This window comes from Heptranchias perlo, chromosome 12 (genome assembly GCF_035084215.1).
Source record: "Heptranchias perlo isolate sHepPer1 chromosome 12, sHepPer1.hap1, whole genome shotgun sequence".
Lineage (NCBI taxonomy): Eukaryota > Metazoa > Chordata > Chondrichthyes > Hexanchiformes > Hexanchidae > Heptranchias > Heptranchias perlo.
Genome location: NC_090336.1, coordinates 29,380,336 through 29,392,978, shown reverse-complemented (window position 1 = coordinate 29,392,978; position 12,643 = coordinate 29,380,336). Strand labels below are relative to the sequence as shown.

At 46.7% G+C, this 12,643-nt stretch overlaps 1 protein-coding gene across 1 annotated transcript in view; it reads left to right on the top strand.

Annotated features, from left to right (window-relative positions):
• Positions 1-12,643, top strand: part of LOC137327781 (uncharacterized) — a 49,574-nt gene that overhangs the window by 19,103 nt on the left and 17,828 nt on the right. Inside the window, exons 5-6 of the mRNA XM_067993588.1 lie at positions 6,108-6,209; positions 12,137-12,460. Coding sequence (XP_067849689.1) covers positions 6,108-6,209; positions 12,137-12,460 — 426 coding nt within the window. The remainder of the gene's footprint in view (positions 1-6,107; positions 6,210-12,136; positions 12,461-12,643) is intronic.

Genomic DNA, 12,643 nt, shown 5'->3' with positions numbered 1-12,643 from the left:
CCCACATCCCACAAGAGGAACATGACACGGCTGTGGGATCTCCTGCCATGACTTAACCCTTAAGTTAGCTTAACAACAACTACAATGTCAAGAGAAAAAAAAGGAAAGAAAAACTACTTACCACTCCCTTTAAGGAGTTTACTCCTTTAAATTGTTCTTAATTTAGAGAATGTTAACTACACTAGGGACCTTGATTCACTAAAAAAAACGCTACTTCCTATAAGACCTGCAGACCTTCCCTTTCCTTTTACTTTAGTTACTGTCGATAAGTAGAAATACTCACCTGAACCTACTCCCCAATCAGGTGCCTCCCCTGTGTCGCGTCCCGATCTGATTCCTGACGTCACTTCGAACTCGGTCGCAGCTCCGCTCGGCTCGGCTCCTCTCAGCTGTTCTCAGCGCTCTGAAATCCCGCCTTTTATCGGACGCTCCCTCCACTCGGCTCGGCTCCTCTCAGCTGTTCTCAGCGCTCTGAAATCCCACCTTTTATCGGACGCTCCCTCCGCTCTGCTTGGCTCCTCTCAGCTGTTCTCAGCGCTCTGAAATCCCGCCTTTTATCGGACGCTCCCTCCGCTTCGCTCGGCTCCTCTCAGCTGTTCTCAGCGCTCTGAAATCCCGCCTTTTATCGGAAGCTCCCTCCGCTCCGATCCGCTCCTCTCAGCTGTTCTCAGCGCTCTGAAATCCCGCCTTTTATCGGACGCTCCCTCCGCTCGGCTCGGCTCCTCTCAGCTGTTCTCAGCACTCTGAAATCCCGCCTTTTATCGGACGCTCCCTCCGCTCCGCTCGGCTCCTCTCAGCTGTTCTCAGCGCTCTGAAATCCCGCCTTTTATGGGACGCTCCCTCCGCTCGGCTCGGCTCCTCTCAGCTGTTCTCAGCGCTCTGAAATCCCGCCTTTTATCGGAAGCTCCCTCCGCTCGGCTCGGCTCCTCTCAGCTGTTCTCAGCGCTCTGAAATCCCGCCTTTTATCGGACGCTCCCTCCGCTCGGCTCCTCTCAGCTGTTCTCAGCGCTCTGAAATCCCGCCTTTTATCGGATGCTCCCTCCGCTCCACTCAGCTCCTCTCAGCTGTTCTCAGCGCTCTGAAATCCCGCCTTTTATCGGACGCTCCCTCCGCTCCACTCGGCTCCTCTCAGCTGTCTTGAACCGCTGCAGTCCGTGTGGTGACGGTTCTCCCACAATGTTGTTAGGAAGGGAGTTCCAGGATTTTGACCCAGCGACGATGACGGAACGGCGATATATTTCCAAGTCGGGAAGGTGTGTGACTTGGAGGGGAATGGGCAGGTGGTGTTGTTCCCATGTACCTGCTGCTCTTGTCCTTCTAGGTGGTAGAGGTCGCGGGTTTGGGAGGTGCTGTCGAACAAGCCTTGGTAAGTTGCTGCAGTGCATCCTGTGGATGGTACACACTGCAGCCACAGTATGCTTGTGGTGAAGGGAGTGAATGTTTAGGGTGGTGGATGAGGTGCCAATCAAGCGGGCTGCTTTGTCCTGGATGGTGTCGAGCTTCTTGAGTGTTGTTGGAGCTGCACTCATCCAGGCAAGTGGAGAGTATTCCATCACACTCCTGACTTGTGCCTTGTAGATGGTGGAAAGGCTTTGGGGTGTCAGGAGGTGAGTCACTTGCCACAGAATACCCGGCCTCTGACCTGCTCTTTTAGCCACAGTATTTATATGGCCGGTCCAGTTAAGTTTCTGGTCAATGGTGACCCCCAGAATGTTGATGGTGGGGGATTTGGCGATGGTAATGCCGTTGAATGTCAAGGGGAGGTGGTTAGACTCTCTCTTGTTAGAGATGGTCATTGCCTGGCACTTGTCGGGCGCGAATGTTACTTGCCACTCATGAACCCAAGCCTAGATGTTGTCCAGGTCTTGCTACATGCGGGCTCGGACTGCTTCATTATTTGAGAGGTTTCGAATGGAACTGAACATTGTGCAATTGTCAGTGAACATCCCCGTTTCTGACCTTATGATGGAGGGAAGTTCAGTGATGAAGCAGCTGAAGGTGGTTGGGCCTCGGACACTGCCCTGAGGAACTCCTGCAGCAATGTCCTGGGGCTGAGATCATTGGCCTCCAACAACCACTACCATCTTCCTTTGTGCTGGGTATGACTCCAGCCACTGGAGAGTTTTCCCCCTAATTCCCCTTGACTTCAATTTTACTAGGGCTCCTTGGTGCCATACTCGGTCAAATGCTGCCTTGATGTCAAGGGCAGTCACTCTCACCTCACCTCAGGAATTCAGCTCTTTTGTCCATGTTTGGACCAAGGCTGTAATGATGTCTGGAGCCGAGTGGTCCTGGCGGAACCCAAACTGAGCATCAGTGAGCAGGTTATTGGTGAGTAAGTGCCGCTTGATAGCACTGTCGACGACACCTTCCATCACTTTGCTGATGATTGAGAGTAGACTGATGGGGCGGTAATTGGCCGGATTGGATTTGTCCTGCTTTTTGTGGACAGGACATACCTGGGCAATTTTCCACATTGTCGGGTAGATGCCAGTGTTGTAGCTGTACTGGAACAGGTTGGCTAGAGGCGCAGCTAGTTCTGGAGCACAAGTCTTCAGCAGTACAGCCGGGATGTTGTTGGGGCCCATAGCCTTTGCTGTATCCAGTGCACTCAGCTGTTTCTTGATATCACGTGGAGTGAATCGAATTGGCTGAAGACTGGCTTCTGTGATGGTGGGGGTATCGGGAGGAGGCCGAGATGGATCATCCACTCGGCACTTCTGGCTTAAGATGCTTGCAAACGCTTCAGCCTTGTCTTTTCACTCAGGTGCTGGACTCCATCATCATTGAGGATGGGGATGTTTGCAGAGCCTCCTCCTCCCGTTAGTTGTTTAATTGTCCACCACCATTCACGACTGGCTGTGGCAGGACTGCAGAGCTTTGATCTGATCCGTTGGTTGTGGAATCGCTTAGCTCCGTCTATAGCATGTTGCTTCCGCTGATTAGCATGCATGTAGTCGTGAGTTGTAACTTCACCAGGTTGGCACCTCATTTTTAGGTACGCCTGGTGCTGCTCCTGGCTTGCTCTTCTACACTCTTCATTGAACCAGGGTTGATCCCCTGGCTTGTTGGTAATGGTTGGTAGAGTGAGGAATATGCCGGGCCATGAGGTTACAGATTGTGCTGGAATACAATTCTGCTGCTGCTGCTGATGGCCCACAGCACCTCATGGATGCCCAGTTTTGAGCTGCTAGATCTGTTCTGAATCTATCCCATTCAGCACGGTGGTAGTGCCACACAACACGTTGGATGGTGTCCTCTGTGCGAAGACGGGACTTCATCTCCACGAGGACTGTGCAGTGGTCACTCCTACCAATACTGTCATGGACAGATACATTTGCGACAGGTTGATTGGTGAGGACGAGGTCAAGTAAGTTTTTCCCTCGTGTTGGTTCGCTCACCACCTGCCGCACGCTGAGCCTAGCAGCTATGTCCTTCAGGACTCGGCCAGCTCGGTCAGTAGTGGTGCTACTGAGCCACTCTTGGTGATGGACATTGAAGTCCCCCACCCAGAGTACATTCTGTGCCCTTGCTGCCCTGAGTGCTTCCTCCAAGTGGTGCTCAACATGGAGGAGGACTGACTCATCAGCATGAGGTTTCTTTGCCCATGTTTGACCTGATGCCATGAGATTTCGTGGGGTCCAGAGTCAATGTTGAGGACTCCCAGGACATACCCAGGGATGGTGATGGAAGAGTCTGGGACGTCGGCTGAAAGGTATAATTCTGTGAGTATGGCTGTGTCAGGCTGTTGATTGACTAGTCTGTGGGACAGCTCTCCCAATTTTGGCACAAGTCCCCAGATGTTAGTAAGGAGGACCTTGCAGGGTCGACTGGGCTTGGTGTTTTGCCGTTGTCGTGTCCGGTGCCCTGTCCGGTTTTATTCTTATTATGACTTTTCGTAGTGAGATTTTACAACTGAGTGGCTTGCTGGGCCATTTCAGAGGGCAATTAAGAATCAACCACATTGCTGAGGGTCTGGAGTCACATATAGGCCAGACCGGGTAAGGACAGCAGGTTTCCTTCCCGAAAGGGCATTAGTGAACCAGATGGGTTTTTACAACAATCCGGTAGTTTCATGGCTATCATTACTGATACTAGTATTTTAATTCCAGATTTTATTTGATTGAATTTAAATTCACCAGCTGCCGTGGCGGGATTTGAACTCGTGACTCTGGATTATAGTCCAGGCCTCTGGGTTACTAGTCCAGCAAAATAACCACTATGCTACCGTACCCTAGCGTGTGCAACATAGCCATGAGATTGCATGAGGATTGGGTTGTGTGGTAGTGTTCGAATGGGGACAGGGGCGGTGAGTGCGTGCAGGCAAGGTGAGGATGATAGTTGAGTGGATTTGAGGAGTGATGCGACAGTGTTGTGGTGGCAGTGCAGAAGGAGTTGTGTGGTGGTGGAGGTGATGTGGAAGACGGAGTGTGGGAGAATGCGTAAGTATTCTCACTTTGGCTGACCTGGTTAGGTCATTAAATCGCTTACTGCACTGGATCCAGGTTCTGGACACATTGCCGCTGCTGCTGACCTCCTCGGCCATCCCCAGCCAGGCCTTCTTGGTGGCGGAGGGAGGACACCTCCTCCCTTCCAATGGAAAAAATTTCCCTCCTCTTCCTCACCCCATCGAGCAGCACCTGGAGTGAGGAGTCAGAGAGCCTTGGAGCAGCCTTGCCTCTGGCCTGCTCCATGATCCAAAATTGGTTCTTTGCTGCAGGAGGAGCATTGGAGGACTGCCCTTTAAATAGGGCTCCTCCTGCTGACAGCCTGTGATGCGGGTGCACAGTGCACCCGCTGCGCAGGTCTAGAACGGGAAACCCGGAAGCCAAGGTAAGTGCCTTCAATAGGCTGCAATCGTATGCAGAGCACCCCAAATTCACTGGGCGCGTGGGTAACCCACGCGCCCAGTCGAACCCCCACTGCCAACCCGCCTCCCTCCTAATATCGATCCCCTTGTGTCTCATTTTAAACACATTCTGTACTGATTACAATTAACCATTATGAGCATATGTTTGAAAAGGGGAAATTTTTAATGGTGAGAAACCCAAGTCGAGAGCCAATATCCATTGTGTAGGTAAATTGGGAAATGGCAGTTAGGTGACTTGGGTTTTAGTAAGAAAGAAAGAGAAAGACTTACATTTATATAGCACTTTTCATGACCCTAGGGTGTCCTGAAGTGCTTCACAACCAACTGTTGTAAAGTAGGAATTGCGACAGCTAAATTGTGCAAAGCAAGCTCCCACAAACAGCAATGAAATAAATGACCAGGTCATCTGTTTTAGGTGTTGGTTGGGGCGTAAATGTTGGCTAGGACACCGGGAGAACTTCCCTTCTCTTTGAATATTGCTGTGGGATCTTTTATGTCCACCTGAGAGGGCAGACGAGGTCTTGGTTTAATGCCTCCTCTGAAAGATGGCACCTTCGACAGTGCAGCACTCCCTAAGTACTGCATAGAAGTGCCAGCCTTGATTATGTGCTCAAATCTCTGGAGAGGAATGGAAGACCTAAGGAGTAAAGAGGTTTACAGCTTTAAAGTTTTAAAAACAATGAGTGAAGCTGTGCATAATGTAGCATAGATACGCATATTTGTCGCAGCAAAAATAAACAACTAGTAGATCACAAGATAAAGCCCTTGCTATAAAATGCACTTCAGAGCCTATTTATAATATTCTCAAGAGTACAAAGAACAAAGTGGGTGAGGGTTAATATTCCATGTGTATATTTTATATGTACAAAAAAAGATTAATATCTGTCCAATTCTACATACCATGGCATAAGTGTATACATTTACATTATACGTATAGCTCATCTGACCAAGGCTTCAGTAAAGACATTTCCATTGTGTGTGTAACTCTCGATTTTTAACTTTGGGAGGTGTGAGGGCAAATGTGAAAGTACTCTGTGTTGCTATAAAAAGTATGAGGGTGCTTAGAATCCTTCTCATCATATATAGAGCTATTAAGAGCCATCAATAGCAGTTTGCTGGAAAATATTCTAACACAGGGTTCTTCCAGCTTCGTATTAGTACACGTAGGTGATATACTTTGGTTCTTGAACAGACTTTAGCACATGTTTATGTGCTCTAATTGTGTTTTTAATTGCAGAGACTAACAGCATTGTCATAATCGGAGCAATTATTGGAGTTTCAGTTATCTGTGCATTGCTTGCTGCTGGATTTTGCCTTTACTTCAGAAAGTATCAAAAAGGTAATGTCGTTGATCTTCATAAATAGAACTGTTAAAACTGTAACCTGTTGTCTTATGTAATTCATATAATATGCTTTACATTTTTAAGTGTGGTTGTCACTGACCAAGGCTTGAGTACAGTACATATACACTGTATACTCTACAATCATACACAGTAAATACATTACAGGGCTGAAATTGCACTGGAGTGCAATCACATTGGTGATCTTAGCACATGAATTCGTCAATACATTCACTTGAATTTCATCTCTTATTTTAATAAAGGAGTTGTCGTTTAATTGAAATGGAATGATGCTTTTGTTAAGAATCCAGACAGGAAATGTTAAAATGTTAATATACAAATATTGCATATTAAACTATGTATATACTTAAATACCTGTGGGTACAAGGCTTCTGCAAATATCTCTGAAACAAAGCATATCCATATAGTCTTCATATTTTGTTTCCACAGTTGTGTGACGCCAGTAAAACTTTAATTGCTCACTAATATTGGGTATCATTTGAGCTTGTTATAACCTTGATCTGGTGTTTTAATCTTGAAAGACATTGCTTCTTCCTATAACTTGATGCAAGTGCACTTGTCAAAGGTTGATGGCTGCAATGGTGACAGTTTCCAATGTAAAATAGATATTGCCAATGAGCTCTTTAACAACAGATGTTGAATGGAAAAATTCAGAAAACTCTATTTTAATTCATGAATGTTTGGGCATTTTTCCAAGGGTATAACGCTCTAGAGAGGTTCAGAATCACGAAAAAAAGTCATAATAATAATAAAACCGGACGGATCACCCGGCATCAGACCACTAGACATTGGACACGACAAAGGCAAAGCAAGCCAAGTCGACCCTGCAAAGTCCTCCCCACTAACATCTGGGGACTTCTGCCAAAATTGGGAGAGCTGTCCCACAGACTAGTCAAGCAACAGCCTGTCATAGCCATATTCACAGCCAACGTCCCAGACTCTTCCATCACTATCCCTGGGTAGTGCAAATGCATCTGGCCATGACAGTATTGGTAGGAGTGCCCACCGCACAGTCCTCGTGGAGATGAAGTCCCGTCTTCACACAGAGGATGGGATAGATTCAGAACAGATCTGGCAGCTCAAAACTGGGCATCCATGAGGTGCTATGGGCCATCAGCAGCAGCAGAATTGTATTCCAGCACAATCTGTAACCTCATGGCCCGGCATATTCCTCACTCTACCATTACCAACAAGCCAGGGGATCAACCCTGGTTCAATGATGAGTGTAGAAGAGCATGCCAGGAGCAGCACCAGGTGTAACTAAAAATGAGGTGCCAACCTGGTGAAGCTACCACTCAGGACAGAGTTGTATATAGGAGTCCTGGCAGCAGCTGTGAAGTGCGAGATTGTATAAATGCAGAGGTTAGACAAGCGTGTAACAAAGGCATAGTGGTCTTAATGGGGGACTTTAACCTTCACATAGATTGGGAAAAGCAGACTAGCAACCGTTAGAAAGGTAGTGAATTTCTTGAGTGTGTCCGGGATAGTTTTCTACAGCAGTATGTCCTAGAGGCAACAAGGGGGCAAGCCACACTAGATTTAGTAATGAGTAATGAACCAGATTTAGTTAACGGCTTAACTGTGCGTGAACATCAATTCAATAGTGATCATAACATGATCGAGTTCAATGCAGTGTTTGAAAGGGAAAAAAGTGAGTCAGCTGCGAAGATTCTAGACTTGGGTAAGGCCGACTTCAATGGGATGAGACAGAGACTGTCCACAGTAAACTGGGCAAATCTGTTAATGGGTAAAACGACTGATGATCATTGGGAAATGTTTAAAGAAACATTTAATGTGATACAGAATCGGATTATACTCCTGAGGGGCAAGAACTCTACTTGCCAAAAAAAACAGCCATGGACAACTAAAGAGGTAAGGGACAGTATAAGACATAAGGAAAGGGCATATAAAAAGGCAAAAAATGGCACAGATCCTGGCAAATGGGAAAGATACAAAGATCAACAAAGGGTCACAAAACAGATAGAGCTAAGGAAACACAGCAGCCAATTTGTGCACAGCTACAAAAAGAGAGTATGAAAAGAAACTTGCAAGGGATATCAAAACCAATACGAAGAACTTTTATAGTTATATTAGGAAAAAGAGTGTGGTCAGGAGCAGTGTTGGCCCCTTAAAAACTGAAAGTGGGGATATTGTCATTGACAATGGGGAAATGGCGGACATGTTGAACAATTACTTTGCGTCAGTATTTACAGTCGAAAAAGAGGATAGCATGCCAGAAATGCCAAGAAAACTAATATTGAATCGGGGACAGGGACTTGATCAAATTAACATAAGTAAAGCAACAGTAATGAAGAAAATAATAGCACTAAAGAGTGACAAATCCCCAGGACCAGATGGTTTCCATCCCAGGGTTTTAAAGGAAGTAGGTGAGCACATTGCAGATGCCCGAACTACAATCTTTCGAAGTTCTCTAGATTCAGGAACTGTCCCTCGAGATTGGAAAATTGCACGTCACTCCGCTTTTAAGAAAGGAGAGAGAGGGAAACTGGGGAATTATAGACCAGTTAGCCGAACATCTGTTGTGGGGAAAATTCTGGAGTCTATAATTAAGGATAGGGTGACTGAACACCTAGAGAATTTTCAGTTAATCAGAGAGAGCCAGCATGGATTTGTGAAAGGTAGGTGGTGCCTGACAAACCTGATTGAATTTTTTGAAGAGGTGATTAAAGTAGTGGACAGCGGAATGTCAATGGTTGTTATTTATATGGACTTCCAAAAGGCATTTGATAAGGTCCCACATAAGAGACTGTTAGCTAAGATAGAAGCCCATGGAATCGAGGGAAAAGTACGGATTTGGTTAGGAAGTTGGCTGAGCGAAAGGTGACAGAGAGTAGGGATAATGGGTAGGTACTCACATTGGCAGGATGTGACTAGTGGAGTCCCACAGGGATCTGTCTTGGGGCCTCAATTATTCACAATATTTATTAACAACTTAGATGAAGGCATAGAAAGTCTCACATCTAAGTTTGTTGATGACACAAAGATTGGTGGCATGGTAAGCAGTGTAGATGAAAACATAAAATTACAAAGGGATATTGATAGATTAGGGTACTTTCTAAATGGTAAAAAGTTAAAAACAGTGGATGTCCAAAGGGACTTTGGGGTTCAGCTACAGAGATCATCGAAGTGTCATGAACCGGTGCAGAAAATAATCAAGAAGGCTAATGGAATGCTGGCCTTTATATGTAGAGGACTAGCGTACAAGGGGGCAGAAGTTATGCTGCAGCTATACAAAACCCTGGTTAGACCGCACCTGGAATACTGTGAGCAGTTCTGGGCACCGCACCTTCGGAAGGACATATTGGCCTTGGAGGGAGTACAGTGTAGGTTTACTAGAATGATACCCGGACTTCAGGGGTTAAGTTACGAGGAGAGATTACACAAATTAGGGTTGTATTCTCTAGAGTTTCGAAGGTTAAGGGGTGATCTGATTGAAGTTGATAAGATATTAAGGGGAACAGATAGGGTGGATAGAGAGAAACGATTTTCGCTGGTTGGGGATTTTAGGAGTAGGGGGCACAGTCTAAAAATTAGAGCCAGCCTTTCAGGTTCGAGATTAGAAAACATTTCTACACACAAAGGGTGGTAGAAGTTTGGAACTCTCTTCCGCAAACGGCAATTGATACCAGCTCAATTGCTAAATTTAAATGTGAGATAGATAGCTTTTTGGCAACCAAAGGTATTAAGGGATATGGGCCAAAGGCAGGTATATGGAGTTAGATCACAGATCAGCCATGATCTTATCAAATGGCGGAGCAGGCACGAGGGGCTGAATGGCCTACTCCTGTTCCTATGTTCCTACATGCATGCTAAACAGCGGAAGCAACATGCTATAAATAGAGTAAACGATTCCACAACCGACGGATCAAATCAAAGCTCTGCAGTCCTGCCACAGCCAGTCGTGAATGGTGGTGGACAATTAAACAACTAACGGGAGGAGGAGGCTCTGTAAACATCCCCATCCTCAATGATGGCGGAGTCCAGCACGTGAGTGCAAAAGACAAGGCTGAAGCGTTTGCAACCATCTTCAGCCAGAGGAGCCGAGTGGATGATCCATCTTGGCCTCCTCCCGATATCCTCACCATCACAAGCCAGTCTTCAGCCAATTCGATTCACTCCACGTGATATCAAGAAACGGCTGAGTGCACTGGATACAGTAAAGAATATGGGTCCCGACAACACCCCGGCTGTAGTGCTGAAGTCTTGTGCTCCAGAACTAGCTGCGCCTCTAGCCAAGCTGTTCCAGTACAGCTACAACACTAGCATCTACCCGACATTTTGGAAAATTGCCCAGGTATGTCCTGTCCACGAAAAGCAGGACAAATCCAATCCGGCCAATTACCGCCCCATCAATCTACTCTCAATCATCAGCAAAGTGATGGAAGGTGTCGTCGACAGTGCTATCAAGCGGCACTTACTCACCAATAACCTGCTCACCGATGCTCAGTTTGGGTTCCGCCAGGACCACTTGGCTCCAGACTTCATTACAGCCTTGGTCCAAACATGGACAAAAGAGCTGAATTCCAGAGGTGAGGTGAGAGTGACTGCCCTTGACATCAAGGCAGCATTTGACCGAGTGTGGTACCAAGGAGCCCTAGTTAAATTGAAGTCAATGGGAATCAGGGGGAAAACTCACCAGTGGCTGGAGTCATACCTAGCACAAAGGAAGATGGTAGTGGTTGTTGGAGGCCAAACATCTCAACCCTAGGACATTGCTGCAGGAGTTCCTCAGGGCAGTGTCCTCGGCCCAACCATCTTCAGCTGCTTCATCAATGACCTTCCCTCCATCATAAGGTCAGAAATGGAGTGTTCAGTTTCATTCGAAACCCCTCAAATAATGCAGCAGTCCGAGCCCGCATGCAGCAAGACCTGGACAACATCCAGGCTTGGGCTGATAAGTGGCAAGTAACATTCGCGCCAGACAAGTGCCAGGCAATGACCATCTCCAACAAGAGAGAGTCTTCATCTCCCCTTGACATTCAATGGCATTACCACTGCCGAATCCCCCACCATCAACATCCTGGGGGTCACCTTTGACCAGAAACTTAACTGACCAGCCATATAAATACTGTGGCTACGAGAGCAGGTCAGAGGCTGGGTATTCTGCGGTGAGTGACTCACCACCTGACTCCCCAAAGCCTTTCCACCATCTACAAGGCACAAGTCAGGAGTGTGATGGAATATTCTCCACTTGCCTGGATGAGTGCAGCTCCAACAACACTCAAGAAGCTCGACACCATCCAGGATAAAGCAGCCCGCTTTATTGGCACCCCATCCACCACCCTAAACATTCACTCCCTTCACCACCGGCGCAGAGTGGCTGCAGTGTGCACCATCCACAGGATGCACTGCAGCAACTTGCCAAGGCTTCTTCGACAGCACCTCCCAAACCCGCAACCTCTACCACCCAGAAGGACAAGAGCAGCAGGCACATGGGAACAACACCACCTGCACGTTCCCCTCCAAGTCACACACCATCCCGACTTGGAAATATATCACCGTTCCTTCATCGTCGCTGGGTCAAAATCCTGGAACTCCCTTCCTAACAGCACTGTGGGAGAACCGTCACCACACGGACTGCAGAAGTTCAAGAAGGCGGCTCACCACCACCTTCTTAAGGGCAATTTGGAATGGGCAATAAATGCCGGCCTCTCCAGCGACACCCACATCCCGTGAACGAATAAAAAAAAGAATATGCCAACCTGGCACCCTCAGTATATTACAGCCTGGAAATATGCTCTCAGCCACAGTTAGTTTCTGTAGAGACTTTGCTTTTTTACAAATGAAAGGGACGGTATTTCTAAAACTGATATTGTTACGTTACGCTTATTTCATCATGAAGGTCTCCCTTTATGTTTTTTCCTCGTTCTTTTCCACATTTCAGTGCCACCTCCCAGCCTATCAGAACTCAGCTGTCATCCTGATGCTGAGCCAGGAAAAGAAGTCACATTGCTCTGTACCATAAGTACATTGTTTCCAAAAGAGATTGAGGTTCAATGGTATAGAGACAAAGTGAAAATTATAAACGGAGGTAACTTTGGAATGGCAATGGAAGAGGTATCTTCTGAAGGTGGATTGACCAAAATAATTGCAAAAGCAATTTTCATTCCCGTCTTGGATGACAACCAAGTTGAATATAGCATTAAAGTTACTCATCCACGGTCGTCAGCATTACCTGTTGAACACAGTTGGAACCTGATCCTGCAGGGTAAGGCTGACATTTTCATTTGGTTCAATTACACTAGTATTTAGGCATTTTAAAGCATGATGGGAGAAAGATTTGCTTGCACTGTGTGGGAAAGATACAGTATTTGACCAGAGAAGTTGCTTTTTTCAAGCCTTTTTGAGGAAGTATTAGATTAACATCATGTTCATGTTGAATATTCTGACA